This window comes from Stegostoma tigrinum, chromosome 22 (genome assembly GCF_030684315.1).
Source record: "Stegostoma tigrinum isolate sSteTig4 chromosome 22, sSteTig4.hap1, whole genome shotgun sequence".
NCBI lineage: Eukaryota > Metazoa > Chordata > Chondrichthyes > Orectolobiformes > Stegostomatidae > Stegostoma > Stegostoma tigrinum.
Genome location: NC_081375.1, coordinates 8757362 through 8775007, shown reverse-complemented (window position 1 = coordinate 8775007; position 17646 = coordinate 8757362). Strand labels below are relative to the sequence as shown.

General features: G+C 42.2%; 1 protein-coding gene across 3 annotated transcripts in view; it reads left to right on the top strand.

Moving 5' to 3' along the window:
• The window catches only part of cep112 (centrosomal protein 112), a 473221-nt gene that overhangs the window by 67066 nt on the left and 388509 nt on the right, over positions 1-17646 (top strand). For all 3 annotated transcript variants that reach the window (XM_059653621.1, XM_059653619.1, XM_059653620.1), the window contains one exon: positions 4528-4552. In XM_059653621.1, coding sequence (XP_059509604.1) covers positions 4528-4552 — 25 coding nt within the window. The remainder of the gene's footprint in view (positions 1-4527; positions 4553-17646) is intronic.

Below are 17646 nucleotides of genomic sequence, written 5' to 3'. Positions count from 1 at the left end.
CACTTGACTTCCTGGATGGTGTTCAGCTTGTACGTGCCAACAAAAAGACCCAATGCTGAGTTCTAACAGAAGCTACGGGATGCATCTCCTTGTCTTCCTGTAGTAGCCCTAGCAGGGGTTTGTGATCTGTTAAAATGACAAATTCCTATCTGTAAAGATGGTGGTGGAACTTACTCACACCAAAGATGACTGCCACACTTCCTTTATCTCGGTATATTTGTGTTCATCATCAGCCAAAGTCCAGAAGACATATGTTATTGGGCGTTGCTTTCTATTGGGCCGCTGATGAGCCGACATTACCCTGATATGTATGGAGAAGCATTTCATGTCAGTGCTATCGCTCGTGTTGGATAGTAGTTGACCAACGTCTTTGATGACAATAGATGATTTTTCACTTCTGTAAAGGCCACTTCTTGGCTACGCAACCATTTCCAAAGCTGATCCTTTTCCAATAACAGGTGTAAGGGTGCAAAGATGGAGGCCAGGTCATGTATGAATTTTGTGTAATAATTCACAAACCTGAGGAAGACCAAAGCTCTGGTACAGATGGGGGGAGCCAAGACTACTTTGATTGCCCTCACTATCTCCCAATGGGTGTAACCCAGTTTTGTTGACTCTAACCCAAGTAGGTCACCTGGGGTGCCTGGAACATGCATTTTCCTTTTTAAGGCACACGCCTGCCTGGGGGAAATGTTTAAGCACTACGTCCAAGTTCTCCCAAGTGCTCCTTGTCTTCCCTGTTATTAATTCATCCAGACAAATTGCAACCTGGGGTAGATTTTGTAAAATGTTCTCCATGGTCCACTGGAAAAGGGCAGAGGCTGACGATATCCCAGATGGCAATATTGAAATTAACCCTTATGGGCATTAAATGTAGCTTACTTTTGGGATTCTTCATCCAGTCTTGATTGCAGGTAGGTGCGGTTCATGTCCAGTTTCTTAAAGGACTTCCCCAGCTAACTTTGCGTACAAATCCTCTATGCGAGGGATTGGATATTTATCCAACTGCGAGAGGTGGTTTACTGTTAACTTAAAACCCCATAAAGGCGAACTGAGTTGTCAGTTTCACAATCGGTATGTCTGGTGCTGCCCATTTTGCAAACTGCTCTAGTTTGATGATTCCTTCGTTCTCTAGCCTCCTGATTTCTGCCTGAACTTATGCCTGCAAGGCCTTGCAAGATCTCAGAATTGTTTCCTGGTCAATATGTAAACTGACTTTGATTCCTTTATTCAGCCCAAGCCCTTCCTGAAATACTCCTGGGTATTTAATTAGGACTTCGCTGAGGCAGCCATTTTCTAATTGAAAAACGTTGAGCCAATCTAGGTGAATCACAACCAATTCCATCCTTGTAGACTTGGGCCCAAGACTTTCACTACCATCAGTGGTAATTGCACCAACTGCTTATAGCATACTGGAACCGAAGTTGTACCCCCAATCTGCAACAGTTCCCCAGTGTATGTTCTCAGTCTGGCTGAGGTCTTGTGCATACTTCAGGGATGGAGTCCTGAGCAAATCTTGTTAAAGACAGATTCTGCAACCACAGATACATCTGTGCTCGTGTCAACCTCCATGGGAACGAGGTAACCATTTAACCAATCAGTAATTTTAATTGGTTCCAATTGGATGTTGTTAAGCAGTTTAATTACTGTAACCCACAAGAAGAGTGTCTTTCTGGGGGATTGCACTCTTCAGTGTTGGCCTACAAATTTTCTCACTCAAATCAGGCTTTGTAGAACTTCTTTCTGTCTCAAGCCCACATACCGGCAGCAACTACAATGGCTTGCTGGCCCAGAGCCTGAAGGACTTTTTAACCACTTGAATGAAGCTCGGCTTTGCTGTGGGGTTCTGCTGTGGGCTGGCCTAGGGTCCCTCTGATCAAGATATGCCCTGTGTGAGGCTCTGCAATTTCCTACACTGAAGTGTTCTCCAAGCTCATTCAGACAGGTGAAGGTGCCCGCTGCCATCAGGATGTCCTGCAGCTGCCAAGCTCCGCTTGCTGCATTTTCTAATGACAGCACCAGTTGTGCTTGTTTGAGGTCCAGTTAGATTTCAGCTGGTCGGCACTTCTATGTGGTTATATCATGCACCCCACTTAACAAACGGTCTCTCAGCATCTCATTCAGGGTTAACCCAAAATCTCAGTCCTCTGCCAGTTGTTGTAACCTTGTTAAAAATACCAGTATAGATTCCCCTGGTGCACTAACAGCCAAATAAGGGGAGAGGGTAGTGAAATTGGAACGATAAGTGGACACTGGTGGTAGATATGATCTTGTTGGTCAATGGGAGGGATGAATCCGGTTGGTAGTGGGAAGGGAGTGTCAGTAGCTGGAATGGAAGGGAGGAGGTGGGGGATGGGTGGGAACGTTATTTGAAACTGGAGAATTCAATGTTGAGTCCATCGGATCCCTAGGTGGAAGATAAGGTGTTGTTCCTCAAATTTGCATTCTGAATAGCTGTAACCCTCCCTTCCAGCTACCAACCAAATTCATTGCTCCCATCGACTAACCAAGTCGTACCTACTACCAGTGTCCAAATATCACCCCCATTCTGCTACCAGCCTCACTCCCCTCTAAATGTACAGCTCCCCCTACTCCACATCCTGTCCTGAAGAAGAGTAATACCTGAAACATTGACTTCTTCTTTCCTCTAGATCTGGCCTGGCTTGCTGTGTTCTTCAAGCCTCCTGTTTGTATACCTACTGTTGACATTGACTGTCTGATTATAAAACTACTGTGTCTATGCCTGGGCTGGTGGGAAGAATGGTGATTGACATCAGTTACATAAAATAACGAGAAATTCATTGACAAACAGAAAGCCTCCATAAAATATTGTAACTTTGAAACCTGCATTTTAGAATTGTGTGATGACAAGGTTGTCGAGCTGGATGAAGACAGCAGGCCAAGCAGCATCAGAGGAGCAGGAAAGCTGATGTTTTGGTTTGAGACCCTCCTTCAGAGATGGGGGAGGGGAAGGGGATTCTGAAATAAATAGGGAGAGAGGGGGAGGCGGATTGAAGATTGATACTCTTGGGCTGCAGGGTTCCCAAGCAAAATATGAGGTGCTGTTCCTGCACCTCCTCTCATCCACCTTCCTGCAAAAAGGCCATCCCCTATTCCCAATTCCTTTGCCTATGCCGCATCTTCTCCCGAGATGAGGCATTCTACTCCCGAACATTCCAGATGTCCTCGTTTTTCACGGACTGCAACTTCCCCTCCAAGAGGTTGAAAATACCCTTGACTGCGTTTTTTGAATTTCCCTCAACTCAATCATCACCCCCCCCACCCACAATAACAACGAAAACAGAATCCCTCTTGTCCTCACATACCACCCCACCAACCTCAGAATCCAATACATCAGCCTCCGACACTTCCGTCATCTGCAATCTGATCCCACTACCAAAGACACTTTTTCTTTCCCACCCTTATCTGCTTTCTGGAGGGACAGCTCTCTCCGTGATTCCCTTGTCTGCTCCATACTTCCCACCAGCCCTACCACTCCAGACACTTTTCTCTGCAATTGCAGGCTGCCCCTACACGTCCCCTCTCACCTCCATCCCAGGCCCTAAGAAGACCTTTCACATCAGATGTTCACCTGCACCTCTGCTAATGTGGTATACTGTATCTGTTGTTCCCATTGAGGCCTCCTGTACATCGGGGAAACCGAGCGGCGGCTTGGGGACCGCTTTGCAGAACACTTATGCTCAGTTCGCAACAAACAACACCACCTCCACGACCCATTTCAACTTCCCCTCCCACTCTTTAGATGACATATCCATCCTGGGCCTGCTGCATTGTACAAATGATGCCACCCAAAAGCTGCAGGAACAGCATTTCATATTTCGCTTGGGAACCCTGCAGTCCAAGGGTATCAATGTAGACTTCACAAGCTTCAAAGTCTCCCCTCCCCCGACCGCATCCCAAACCAGCTCGTCCCACCCTCCCTAACCATTCCTCCCACCTCAAACCCCAACCCCGTCTCCTACCTACTAATTTCATCCCGCCTCCTTGACCCTGTCCCCTCCCCACCTCCCCAACTACATTCACCTTTACTGGCTCCAACCCGCCTTTTTGACCTGTCTATCTCCTTTCCACCTATCTTGTCCTCTATCCATCTTCTATCCGCCTCCCCCTCTCTCCCTATTTATTTCAGAATCTCCTCCCCCTTCTCCATTTCTGAAGAAGGGTCTCGACCCGAAACATCAGCTTTTGTGCTTCTGCTGCTTGGCCTGTGTTCATCCAGCTTTACACCTTGTTATCTCAGATTCTCCAGCATCAGCAGTTCCTACGATCTCTTTTAGAATTGTGTAATTTCTTTTTAACAGTAGATCTGTAGTATTCTTATCACGACCATCTTTTGACTTGCAAGACATATTTTAGTTATTAAATATAATGCTGACCCATTCATACATGGTGATAGTATGTAGGTGTTCCCCTGTAGCAGATGGTTATCATTGCCCCCATGTTTCTGAGCTGTGCAATTTACATTCCTGGTATACTGATTGTTACTGTTTTGTGGTTTTATTGCAGGCGAAGACACACGTACAATGGCAAGGTAACATCACATTTTTGTTCACCAAGTTCTTCATGCAGATCAGATGTAGGAAATATTACTATTAACATAACAGTAAAATATATGAGTGCAAGTGTTTCATTTTTGGCATTGTCTTCTTTAAAGTTAGGCTAAGAGTAAATCTTATGAAGGTGTTTGGTGCGCTTGCCTTCATTTGCCAGAACATTGAATACAGGAGTTGGGAGTTCATGTGATAGTTGTTCAGGACATTGGTAAGACCACGTTTAGAATACAGCATACAGCTCTGGTCTGGTCACCCTGCTATTGAAACTTATTAGACTGGAAAGGGTGCAAAAAAGGATTTACAAGGATGTTAGTGAGTCTGGAAAGCTTGAATTATAAGGACAGGTTGGATGGGTTGGGACTTTTTTTCCCTGGAGTGTAGAGGGCTGAGGGATGATCTGAAAGAGGTTTATAAAATCATGACGGGCATAGATAAGGTGAATAGCTAAGGTCTTATCTCCAAAACTAGAGGGCAAAGCTTTAAAGCGAGAGATGAAAGATTTAAAAGGACCTGAAGGGTAACTTTTTCCACATGGGGTGCTGTGTATGTGGAATGAGTTGCCAGAGCAAGTCATAGAATCACACAATCCCTGCAGTGTGGAAGCAGGCCATTTGGCCATGCAAATCCACACTGACCATCTGAAGAGCATCCCACCTTGACCCACACCACATACAGTATCCTTGTAACTCTGCATTTCCCTTGGCTAATCCACCTAGCCTGGACACTATGGGAAATTTTAACATGGCCAACCCAAGTAATTGCACATCTTTGGTCTGAGGGAGGAAATCTGAGCATCTGGAGGAAACCCACACAAACACGGGGAGAATGTGCAAACTCCACACAGTCACCCAAGGGTGAAATTGAACCCAGGTCCCTGAAATTGTGAGGGAGCAGTGCTGAGCACTGAACCACCATATTACCCAAGTGGTAGAGGCAAGCACATTTATAACATTTAAAAGACATTTGGACAGGTATATAAGATAACAAGGTGTAGACCTGGATCAACACAGCAGGCCATGCATAATTAAAGGAGCAGGAAGGTGAAGAAGGGTCTAGGCCTGAAATGTCAGCCTTCCTGCTCCTCTGATGCTGCTTGGCCTGCTGTGTTCGTCCAGCTCTATACCTTGTTATCTCAGATTCTCCAGCATCTGCAGTTCTTCCTATCTATATACCTGTCCAGAGATAGTAAAGATTTGGAGGGACATGCGCCAAATGCAGGCAAATGGGACTTGTTCAGTTTAGGAAACATGGTCGACATGGATGAATTGGACCGAAGGATGTGTTTCCATGCTGCTCAAATTGAAATTGCTACTTTCCGCTTATTGACAAGTCATATAGGAAAAACAATGTAGAGCGCTTTTCAATTGGCAGCTACTTACCAGTGTTCTATTAAAACACTTAAGAAATATAGTCACTTATAATTTGTGGGTAAGTAACATTTCGAGTGGAAAATAGAAAGAGCTAATGATTTTTTACTTTGCCCTGAAATCTGAATTTAGAAATGCACTATAGTTTTGCATATTCCTTCAATTGTGCAAATCATTTGACTGAAATTTTAAGATTCAGTTACGTCATCAAAACAGGAGTTGCTGGAGAAGCTCAGTAGGTCTGGCAGCATTATAGAGAGAAACCAGGGTAAACATTTTCGGTCCAGTGATCCTCCTTCAGAACTGATTATAGCAAGGAAAGGTTGTTATATATGCTGAAGGTGGGGGGAGGGGTAAGGAGGAAATGATGAGTGGAGATGGAGCCCAGAGAGAGAACAGCAGCTGGGCAGAAAGGAATGGGTAATAGTCAGCTTTGAAGAATCAGTAGTTGCTAATGGGTACTATTAGTGGCTAACAATAGATAGGTGTGATGCCAAGGGTTGGGGGAAGGACACGGAAGAGGTTGCTCAGGCCCTAACATTATTGAACTCAGTGTGGAGTCCAAGAGACCACAGGGCCCATAAGTGGAAAATAAGCTTTTCTTACAGCTTGTGCGGAGCTTTGCTGGAGCACTGCAACAGGTTGGAGACAAAGATATTGACCAGTGAACACAGTGGTGTTTTGAAGTGCAAGCAACTGGCAGCTCAGAGTCATTTTTGCAGACAAAACTTAGTTGTTCTGCAAAGTGGTCAACCAGTCAATCACATACCATTGCTATTCAAAAAGACTTCCATTGCTCTCATGACGATTTAATTGAACCTTTCTCCGCCACATTTCCAGGCAGTGGATCTCATACCCTAACTACTCGCTACGTGAAAAAGCTTTTATTTGCATCAACCTTTCTTTCATTTGTATATTACTTTAAAATTATCCTCTCATTACTGTTTCTATTACAAGTGGAATCTGCTTCTTCCTGTCTACTCTGACTACCCTGCTTATGATTTTGCAAACCTCAATTAGATCTCCTCTCAGCTTCTTCTCTCTAGGGAAAACAGTCGCAACTTTATCAATCTGTCCTCCACCGTTGAAGTTTCACTTAGTTAGAACTGTTCTTGTAAATCACTTTTGCAGAACAGAGGGTTCTGAGGAAGGGTCACTCAACCCAAAACGTTATCTGCTTTCTCTCTACAGATGCTACCAGACCTACTGAACTTTTCTAGCAATTTCTGTTTTTGTTTCAGAATCACAGCATCAATTTTTATTCTGTAACTCTCCAACTTTCCTTACTATATTCCATGTATTGCATACATGCAGGTTAACTCGGTTTTGAAATTTCTTTCTCCCCCACGCTAATTTCACCACCTTTTATCTTACTCTCTTCTCTGCTAATGCCAGCTGTATGAAATATTTTGTGAAACTCTAGTACTTTTTGTGGTCGTACAGAGATCAGTGTTCAATTCTAGATTTTATTCATTGAATTTAATTTCAACCAGAAGCCATAATGGGATTTGAAACCATGCTTTGAGCATTAACTGGGTCTGTGAATTATAAATCAAGTGATGTTACCACTATATCTCTGTCTCCCCTGCTTTGTTTGGACTTGTCATAGGACTTGTAGTTGATTAAAACTTGGTCTCTCGCTTCCTGGATGAGGTTTTGAATTAGACCAGAATTAGTGTTGAAGTCACTTTTTAGGTTGCTTTAAGTGATCAAAGTGAGGTGAGTTTGAAAGTTGGTATATAGTTCACATTGCAGTACAGATCTGACAGTGCAATGAAAGTTGGTAAGATATTGAGATTTTATTCGGAAAGATGCCGGGATGCCTGTTATTGGAAACTCCAGGGCATGCACTTCTGAGGTTAAGATTACAAGAAAATTGGACAACATAGTTATGTAGTCAGAAGATCCACCTTGTTTACAAGAACTGCTTAATGATGCCTGCTTTATAACCGTCCTCTTTTTTAAAGAAAATAATTTGAAATAACTCCACAGAGGCTGGTATCCTGTCACCAAGTCACCCTTTATTTACACTGTGCATAGTACTTGACACTAGTCCAGCTTCTTCAGAGCCAGCTCTGAGTGAGCAGAATCTGTGGCAGGATTGACTTGGGATTAAATACATTGGCTAGAAATCTGTTCCACATGATTATTAGGCAAACTGGGAAAAGCATTCTAATTCATAGACTTTCTTCTGTCTTGATTTCATAAGCAAGGAAATAAAGAAAAGCTTGGATTGTAAGACCATAAGACATAGGAGTAGAAGTAAGGCCATTCGGCCCATCAAGTCCACTCCGCCATTTAAATCATGGCTGATGGGCATTTCAGCTCCACTTTCCTGCACTCTCCCTGTAGCCCTTGATTCCTTGTGAGATCAAGAATTTATCGATCTCTGCTTTGAAGGTATCCAACGTCCCGGCCTCTGCTGTACTCCGTGGCAATGAATTCCACAAGCCCACCACTCTCTGGCTGAAGAAATGTCGTCTCATTTCTGTTTTAAATTTACTCGCTCTAATTTTAAGGCTGTGCCCACGGGTCCTAGTCTCCCCGCCTAACGGAAACAATTTCCTAGTGTCCACCCCTTCTAAGCCGTACATTATCGTGTAAGTTTCTATTAGATCTCCCCTCAACCTTCTAAACCCTAATGAGTACAATCCCAGGATCCTTAGCTGTTCATCATACGTTAAACCTACCATTCCAGGGATCATCCGTGTGAATCTCTGCTGGACACGCTCCAGGGCTAGTATGTCCTTCCTGAGGTGTGGGGCCCAAAATTGGACACAGTATTCTAAGTGGGGCCTAACTAGAGCTTTATAAAGCCTCAGAAGCACATCGCTGCTTTTATATTCCAACCCTCTTGAAATAAACGACAACATTACATTCGCTTTCTTAATCCTGGACTCTACCTGCAAGTTAACCTTTAGAGAATCCTGGACCGACACTCCCAGATCCCTTTGTACTTCTGCTTTATGAATTTTCTCACCGTTTAGAAAATAGTCCATGCCTGTATTCTTTTTTCCAAAGTTCAAAACCTTACATTTCCTCACATTGAATTTCATCAGCCATTTCCTGGACCACTCTCCTAAACTGCCTAAATCTTTCTGCAGCTTCCCCACCTCCTCAGTCCTGCCTGCCTGTCCACCTATCTTCGTATCATGGGCAAACTTCGCCAGAATGCCCCCAGTCCCTTCATCCAGATCATTAATATACAAGGTGAACAGCTGCGGCCCCAACACTGAACCCTGCACGACACCACTCGTCACCGGTTGCCATTCCGAAAAAGAGCCTTTTATCCCAACTCTCTACCTTCTGTCTGACAGCCAATCCTCAATCCAAACCAGTAGCTCACCTCGAATACCATGGGCCCTCACCTTGCTCAGCAGCCTCCTGTGAGGCACCATATCAAAGGCCATTTGCGAGTCTAGACAGGTAACATCTACTGGGTTTCCCTGGTCTAACCTACTTGTTACCTCTTCAAAGAATTCTAACAGGTTTGTCAGGCACGACCTCCCCTTACTAAATCCATGCTGACTTGTTCTAATATGACCCTGCACTTCTAGGAATTTAGAAATCTCATCCTTGACAATGGACTCTAGAATTTTACCAATTACTGAGGTTAGGCTAATCGGCCTATAATTTTCCATCTTTTGTCTTGATCCTTTCTTAAACAAGGGGGTTACAACAGCAATTTTCCAATCATCTGGGACTTTCCCAGACTCCAGTGACTTTTGAAAGATCACGACCAAAGCCTCTGCTATTTCCTCAGCCACCTCCCTCAGTACTCTAGGATGTAGCCTATTGGGGCCAGGAGATTTATCAATTTTTAGACCCTTTAGCTTTTATACAAGGTGAACAGCTGCGGTCCCAACACTGAACCCTGCACGACACCACTCGTTACCGGTTGCCATTCCGAAAAAGAGCCTTTTATCCCAACTCTCTACCTTCTGTCTGACAGCCAATCCTCAATCCAAGCCAGTAGCTCGCCTCAAATACCATGGGCCCTCACCTTGCTCAGCAGCCTCCTGTGTTTCTCTTTTGTAATTGTATTTGTATTTGATGTCCTCAAGATGAATGTACTTTGCAATAATTTAAATAATGTTTGAAGTATGCCATGTATCTAATGAAGAAAGGTCCCTAGACCTGCAATATTGACTCTGCTTTCTTTTCACAGATGCTTCCAGACCTGCTGAGTTTCTCCAGCAGTTTTCTTCAATGATTGGTAAATGTTGAGTGTCTGTTTTTATATTGTTGGATGAGGGATTAATTTGCTGAAAACACCAGGAGAATGCCTTTCCATTCTTTGTAAAGTGCGGTGGCATTTCTTGCATCTTTCTGAAAGGGTGGACAGGCCGTTCTTTTAATACATCATTCCAAAGATGATATCTTCTGCAGAGCAGCACTTCCTCAATGCTGTATTTATGTCAGCTTCCATTACATTCTCGACTCTGGAATGGGTCTTAAACCCACAATCTTCTACCTTGAAGAATGCTACTGCATCAAGATGATCATAGAAAGAGACTTTGTTTTAGAATACCTAGAGCCACGAGTATTTGTGTTGTTCTTCCTACTCGACTCAGAACTTTATTCACTTTTGAAGGATATCCCAAACTGCCTACACTTTCCAACTGGATCTTATTTGTACAGAAAGGAAACATATTGGCTGAATGGTGCCTAAATTTCTTCTCTGCTGGAGTTTATTTAAAAAAAAAATGCCTTCTTGGAATATGGGAATCACTGGCAGTAGTCCCTGAAAATTTAACAGTGCAGTCCTGGTAGGTAAGGCACTTCCACATTACTTTTGGAACAGGAATTCTAGTATGTGTACCTATTGTAGATGTTTCTGTTTATCTTTTCCTTCTTTCAGACTTCAGTCTTTAACCTTGGACAAGAAAGCTATGATTAGTCTGCAAGGAATTAAAATTCTCATTGGAACTGGTGCATACGTAGTCTGATGATCCAAGAGCCTTTAATAAAATAAGCTTTTGTCAACTCCCTGAAGGAGCCACATACCTAGGCAACATGATTCCTGACTTAGATTTGTGCTCACGTGGTTAATGTTTAATTTATAATATAAGTAAACTTCATTTACCAGTCGTATTTCTTTTAAGCAATCCTGAGCCCTTTATCTAGGCAATTGCCCTTACTTTTAGTTTACATGTGCTACGAAAAAAATGGTGTAAATTCCTTTAATGGTGGACTTATGATTGGAATTGAGTTGAATTGCAAAGCATATTCAAATATGTTTTCAGGTTCTTCTGAATATTATTGAAAATCAACACAAACTCTGCTGTTCTGTTCATTATATTTAATTATGCTATGTTTGTCTGGGTGAAACAGTTTTTAGTCATCATACGTAAAGATTAGCATTGAATTTACATTGTACTGATGTTAAATGCTTTGCCTGATTTCTAAATGATCTGGGCTTGGTGAATGGGGTCAATTTCCAAGTTCGCAGATGACTCTAAGCTTGGAAGAATTGTAATTTGATGAACTCGGAAAGGACATTGACAATTTGGTGGGGTGGGTGAAGATGTGGTAGATGAGATGCACTGCAGTAAAGTTTGAGGTGTTGAACTTTGTTTGGAAAAGTACTGAAAGACAATACGAAACAGGGAGTGGAGGAGCAGAGGGATCTGGGTGTATATCAGCACAGATCATTGAAGGTGGTAGTACTGGTGGAGATAGCAATAAATATAGCATACAATGTTCTTGGCTTTGTTCATAGGGGTATAGAATACAAGAGCAAGGGAGTAATGTTGAACTTGTACAAGACATTTGGAGGATCTCAGCTAGAATATTGTATAATGTGGATGCCACATTATAGGAAAGATGCAAATACACTGGGGAGAGTGCAGAAGTGATTTACAAGAATGGTTCCTGGTATGAGAAAATGCAGCTGTGAGGATAGATTGAAGGAGTTGGGTATGTTTTACACTGCAGAAAAGAGGTTGAGAGCAGATCTGATTAAAGGTTTTCAAAATCATGAGGAGGCTGGGCAGGATAAATAAGCTATTTCTGTTTGTAAAATCAACAAGAATGAAAGGGCATAGATTTGAAGTAATGTACAAATGAAGCAAGGGTAATGTGAGGAAAAGCTTTGGCACAGTGAGGTGTTAAGATACGCAATGCATTTTCAATGCAGATTCAATTGAGGCATTCAAGAAGGCATTGAATTTTGTTTTTGCCTCAGGAGGCAATGGCCTAGTGGCATTATTGCTGGACAGTTAACCCAGAGACCCGGGTAATGTTCTGGGGACTTGAGTTCGAATCCCACCATAGCAGATAATGGAATTTGAATTCAATAAATGTCTGGAATTAAGAGTCTAATGATGGCCATGAATCCATTGCTGATTGTCAGAAAAACCCATCTGGTTCACTAATGTCCTTTAGGGAAGGAAACTGCCATCCTTCCCTGCCCTGCCCTGGCCTACATGTGACTCCAGAGCCACAATGATGTAATTGACTCATAACTGCCCTCTGGGCAATTAGGGATGGGCAATAAATGTTGACCTAGCCAGTGACTCCCTCATCCGTGAATGGATCAAGAAAAAAAAGATAGCAATGTTCTGCAGCAATATGGGGAAAGAACAAGAGATTGATGCTAGACAATAGAGCCACTACAGGCACGATGGGCTGAGTGGCTGCCTCTGGTACTGTAATAATGATTCTGTGATTAAAAATGAAATGACTGAATGATTGTGTTCAGACTTTGATTGATCTTTCTGATCTAAATGTGTTGAATTTATATGAATTGCTGGCTTGACCTCTGCTGAAGGTGTTGCATGCAGGTCTGACTGTTGCATGTTAGAATGGATGTGGAAGTACGAAAGGGAGTGTAGAAAAGATGACACACTGCAGCAACACAGAACTAAGAAGAAGAAGAATACCTCTTCCAGGTTTTCAAGGATAATAGATATCCCAAAAACTGGGTCAGAAGATGCATTCTCCAACAACATCAGGAAGAAACTACATGCCCTGACACACTCACCACACCACCCTACATCAGGAACACATCGGAACTAACCACTACAATCCTGTAACTGCTGGGCATCAGAGTGCCACACAAGCCCACATCAACCCTATGACAACTGCTCACCCAAACTAATGACCCACTCCCTGCCTTGGACAGGACCAATGTCATCTGCAAGATCCCCTGCAGAGACCGTGCGAAGCACTACATCGGACAAACAGGAAGGAAACTATCAACAAGGGTACAGGAACACACACTGGCTACAAAAAGATGCAACCAATACTCACTCATCTCAATCCACATGAATAAGGAGAACTACCAATTCAACTGGGACAGCACCAAAATCCTGGGACAGGGTAGGCAGAGATAGGCACAGGAATTCCTAGATGCCTGGTACTCTACGAAGAAAGCCATCAATAAACACACAAAACTCGACCCCATGTACGCTCCGCTACAAAGGAAAACCGGAAGTGAGGCAGTCCAACTCAGTGGACCCCAGAGTTTAAAAACTAGGCGGGAAAACATACCAACACTTCAGTGAAGGCTGCACTGATGATGTTATCCAGCACGGTAACGAAATGCCTGTGGAACTACAAACCAGCTCAGTGAGCCAACCAACCTCAAAGATGACAATGGTTCTTGGGAACTAAGTTTCAAAGATAGATTTGAAAAGTTACCAATGTATTCCTTGGAGAACTGAAGGTTGAGCAAGGTAGTGATAAAGATTTTCAAAATCATGAGCTTCCTGGATGGAGTAGAAAGGAAGAAATGAAAGGTCACATATTCAAGGTAATTGGTTAAAAAACAAAGACACTCAACTTTTCACACATCATGTGGTTAAAGCCTGGAATGCACAATTTGAGAGTGTGGTGGAAACAGGTTCAATTGAAACATTGATAAAGAATTTGGACTGTTTTCTTTCTTTGAAGAATATGCAGGACGATAGGGATAAACTGGGAGAATGGAGCTCATTTGGAGAGCTGGTGCAGACACAATCTCTTTTTCTGTTGTAACAATTCTGTGATTCTTAAAACACAAAGAAGGGGCTTTTGCATTAGTAGCATTGACCCCCTTTTGAGTTTTTAAAAACGACTTTGTTTTGTGTGTTTTCAACTGTTAGTAACAGGGTCATTGCTTTCTAGAATTGAAATTAATCCATTTTTGCATTAAAATACTCATATAAGACGTGGAATGAATAAATAACTACATGGAATGAAAGTAAAGTGTAACTTGTATTTGGATAGTGCCTTTCCCCTAAAAATGTCCCAAATGCTTCATATTAAAGTAATTATTTTAACTGTGTTACCTTTAACACTGCCATTTGTTGGTTGACATGACAGCCAACAGCAAGGTCGCTCAAGATGAATTAACTGATAATGTATTTGCATGTTGGTTGAAAGATCAGTTTTGACTACAAGACAGGAGCAATGTTGCTGTTCTTCCTTAAAAAGTGCAATGGGATATTTTAAAGACTAGATGAGACCTGAGTGGTGAATCTCATCCATACAGCGTAGCAATCCTTTAGTTTGGCCTCTGAGCGAAACCTAGATTATGTGTGAAAGTCTTCAAAATCTTGAATCTGCAACTGCTACGTCCAATGTATGTTCTTCTGTTGATCAAGCTGACATTCTTGTATAAAGACGATCACTTGAAACAAATAAGCAAGTTGAGGACAGTGGATCAGATTCTTGGATCTTTGAGTCTAACATGCTAGAGGATCTCAAGGAGCAAGTGCCTTGAATTAATTTGGTACTGCTATTATGAGGTCAAAAAAGAGCAGCAGCATTTGGAGCTGGATTTAAAAGCATTTGCATGATTGTCTACAACTTTCTGTCTAAATTATCTTTCCCGTTTCTGCACTTACCAATTTTTTTCAATGTTTTTACTGTAAGGACTGTAGTTTTTTATTTTGCGCTTTGTTTTTAAACTGTGGACTGAAATGAGACACTGCTGTCTTATAATTAGTGTTTGAAAAGGTAGCATTTTGTTTCGTAAGACAATAAGTAATAGGAACAGGAACAGGCCATTTGGCCTCTTGAGCCTGCTGTGCCACTCACTAGGAATTGACACTCTTTGTCACTGAGCTGACACTCCTTGTTTCTACTTCCCTGCTCGAATTCATAACCCTTGATTCCCCTTCTGGTCAAGAATCTATTTGCTGGCCTTAAATATACAGTGCTCCCGCAGCTGTCTGTGGCGAGGAGTTCAAAAAGCTCTTAGCCCTCTGAGATAAGAAATTCCTCCTTATTTCATTATTAAATTGGCACCCTTTTAATCTTAGACAATGTTTTCTGGCCCTAGACTCTCCCATGTGTGTCAAGCCTTTAAGAATCCTATATGTTTCAACAAGGTCACCTCATTCTTATAAATCCCGAATGAGTTGAGTCCTAAACGGTTTAATATTTGCTCATAAGACAATCCCTGCATACCAGGGATTATCCTAGTGAACCTTTTATGAACTGCCTTCAGTGAAATGATATCGCCTTAAATAAAGGCGAACCAAATTGCTTTTAGTACTCTAGATGTAGGCACACCACCTTGTACAGTTGCAGTAAGACTTCCCTACACTTATGTTCCAGCCCCTTTGAAATAAGGGTCAATTACCTGCGACACCTATGCACTAGCTTTCTGTCTTTCATGCACAAATACTCCCAAGTTCCTTTGAGAAAAACTGCAATACAATGTAAACAATGCGTCTTTCTTTAGTTCTTTCCAAAATGAGCAGCTTCACATTTTCCCACATTCTGGTCCACTTGCGAACCTTTTGCCCCATTTACTTACCTATCCATATCTGTCAGTAAAATTTTTGTGATCCACTTGCAGCCTGCCTATTTTTGTGTTGCCTATATTTTTGAGTCAAGTACATTTTGCTTCCTTCCTCCAAGTTATTAATATGTTTTATAAACAGATCCCAATGGTCACAGATCACTAACCTGAAAAATCCCCATTTTCTGTTTCCTGCCCATAGGCAAATTCTTGATGGTACTTAATTCCTCCCCTGTTTTCTATACTATTAATGCAATGTTTGAAATATCATTTCTACTGTAAAGACTGTTGCAAAATATGCATTCAACTCCTCTGCCATTTCCTTGTTCCCCATAACTATCTTCCCAGATTAATTTTCTAAGGGGCCTATCTTTGCTTTGACTTTTTTTTTCTTTTTGAATATTTAACAAGCTCTTACTGTCAGTTTAGTATTCCTCACTATTTTTTCATCTTATTTTCTCCCTCTTGATTATCTTTTTAGTTTTTTTTCTTCATTTGTTTATGGGGTGAGGGCATTGCTGGCTAGGCCAGGATTTATTGCCCATCCCTAATTGCCCAGAGGACAGTTAAGAGTCACCCACATTGTTGTGGGCCTGGAGTCACACATAGGCCAGACCAGGTAAGGATGGCAGTTTCACTCCCTAAAGGCCATTAGTGAACCAGATGGGTTTTCTGACAATGGACAGTGGATTCATGGTCGTCATTAGATTCTTCTTTCCAGATATTTTATTAAATTCGAGTTCCACCATCTGTTATGGTGGGATTCAAACCTGGGTCCCCAGAACATTATTTGGGTGCCTGGAATAACAGCCCAGCGATAATACCACTAGGACATTGCCTGCCCATCTGATGCTGGATTCTGACTGTATTCCAGACAGTAGGGCTACCATTGACTTTTGCCCATTTGACATGTTTTTAGAGTCACAGAATGATATAGCACAGAAACAGATTCCTCTGTCCAACTCATTTGTGTCTTCCAGACAACCCATTCTGACCTAGTCCCATTTGGCAGCCTATTGTCTGCCAACAACTGTGATTGGTTCTGCAGGAACTGAACAGCTTGGAACTGAATCAAGTTACAGAGAGAATTTATTGTTATTTTCTGGGTTGGGAGTGGGGTCTCTGTTCCTTACAGTTACAACTTACTAGGTACCTGATGAAATGCAGTTTATCTTTCCCGCAGCAGTTGCTTTTAGGTGTGAATTTTAACTGATAAGTCAAAGACCTAACGGGGAGTGAAATAACTCTGCTGAGGCCAGGTATTCCATTACCAAATCACCCTTTATTTAGAGGTGGAGAAAGCTCGTTTTTGATCCACCTTCCTCAGAGTCAGCTCTGAGTGAACAGGATGTCTGACACTTTTCATTTTATCTGTCTGTCAGCCAAAGCTCCCTGATAGGGCTGTTAATCTGGTCCAATCGGGGAACTTATGTTCGATGAAGTCCAACTGGCTGACCTCATTACAATCACTACAGTGAGTCAGTAGATCTACAGTAGATTTTCAGAAGACATTTGATGACATGCCACATCAAAGGTTATTATGAAAACTAAAAGCTTGTTATGTGGAGTAACAATTATTATGGAAAGAATTGTGGAAAATAGAATACGCATAAATGAGTCTTTGATCAGCAGGGTATAACAAATGGAGTATTGCAGAGGTCCTCGCTAGGTCTTCAATGTTTTACAATTTACATCAATGACTTAGATGTAGGGTGTGAATGCATGGAAGCTAAATTTGTAGATGACGCCAAAATAGGTAGGAAAGTATATTGTGAAGAAGACATAAGGAGGCTGCAACCAGATAGAGATAGGTAGATAGTGGCCAAACATCTGGCAGATTTTGTGGAAATCATTTGGGAAAATGTAAAATTGTTCTCTTTGGCAGGAGTAATGGAAAAGCAGTGTATTGCTTAAATGGCAAGAGATTTAAGTGTTCCAGTGCATGAGTTACGAAAAATTACTATGCAGGTAT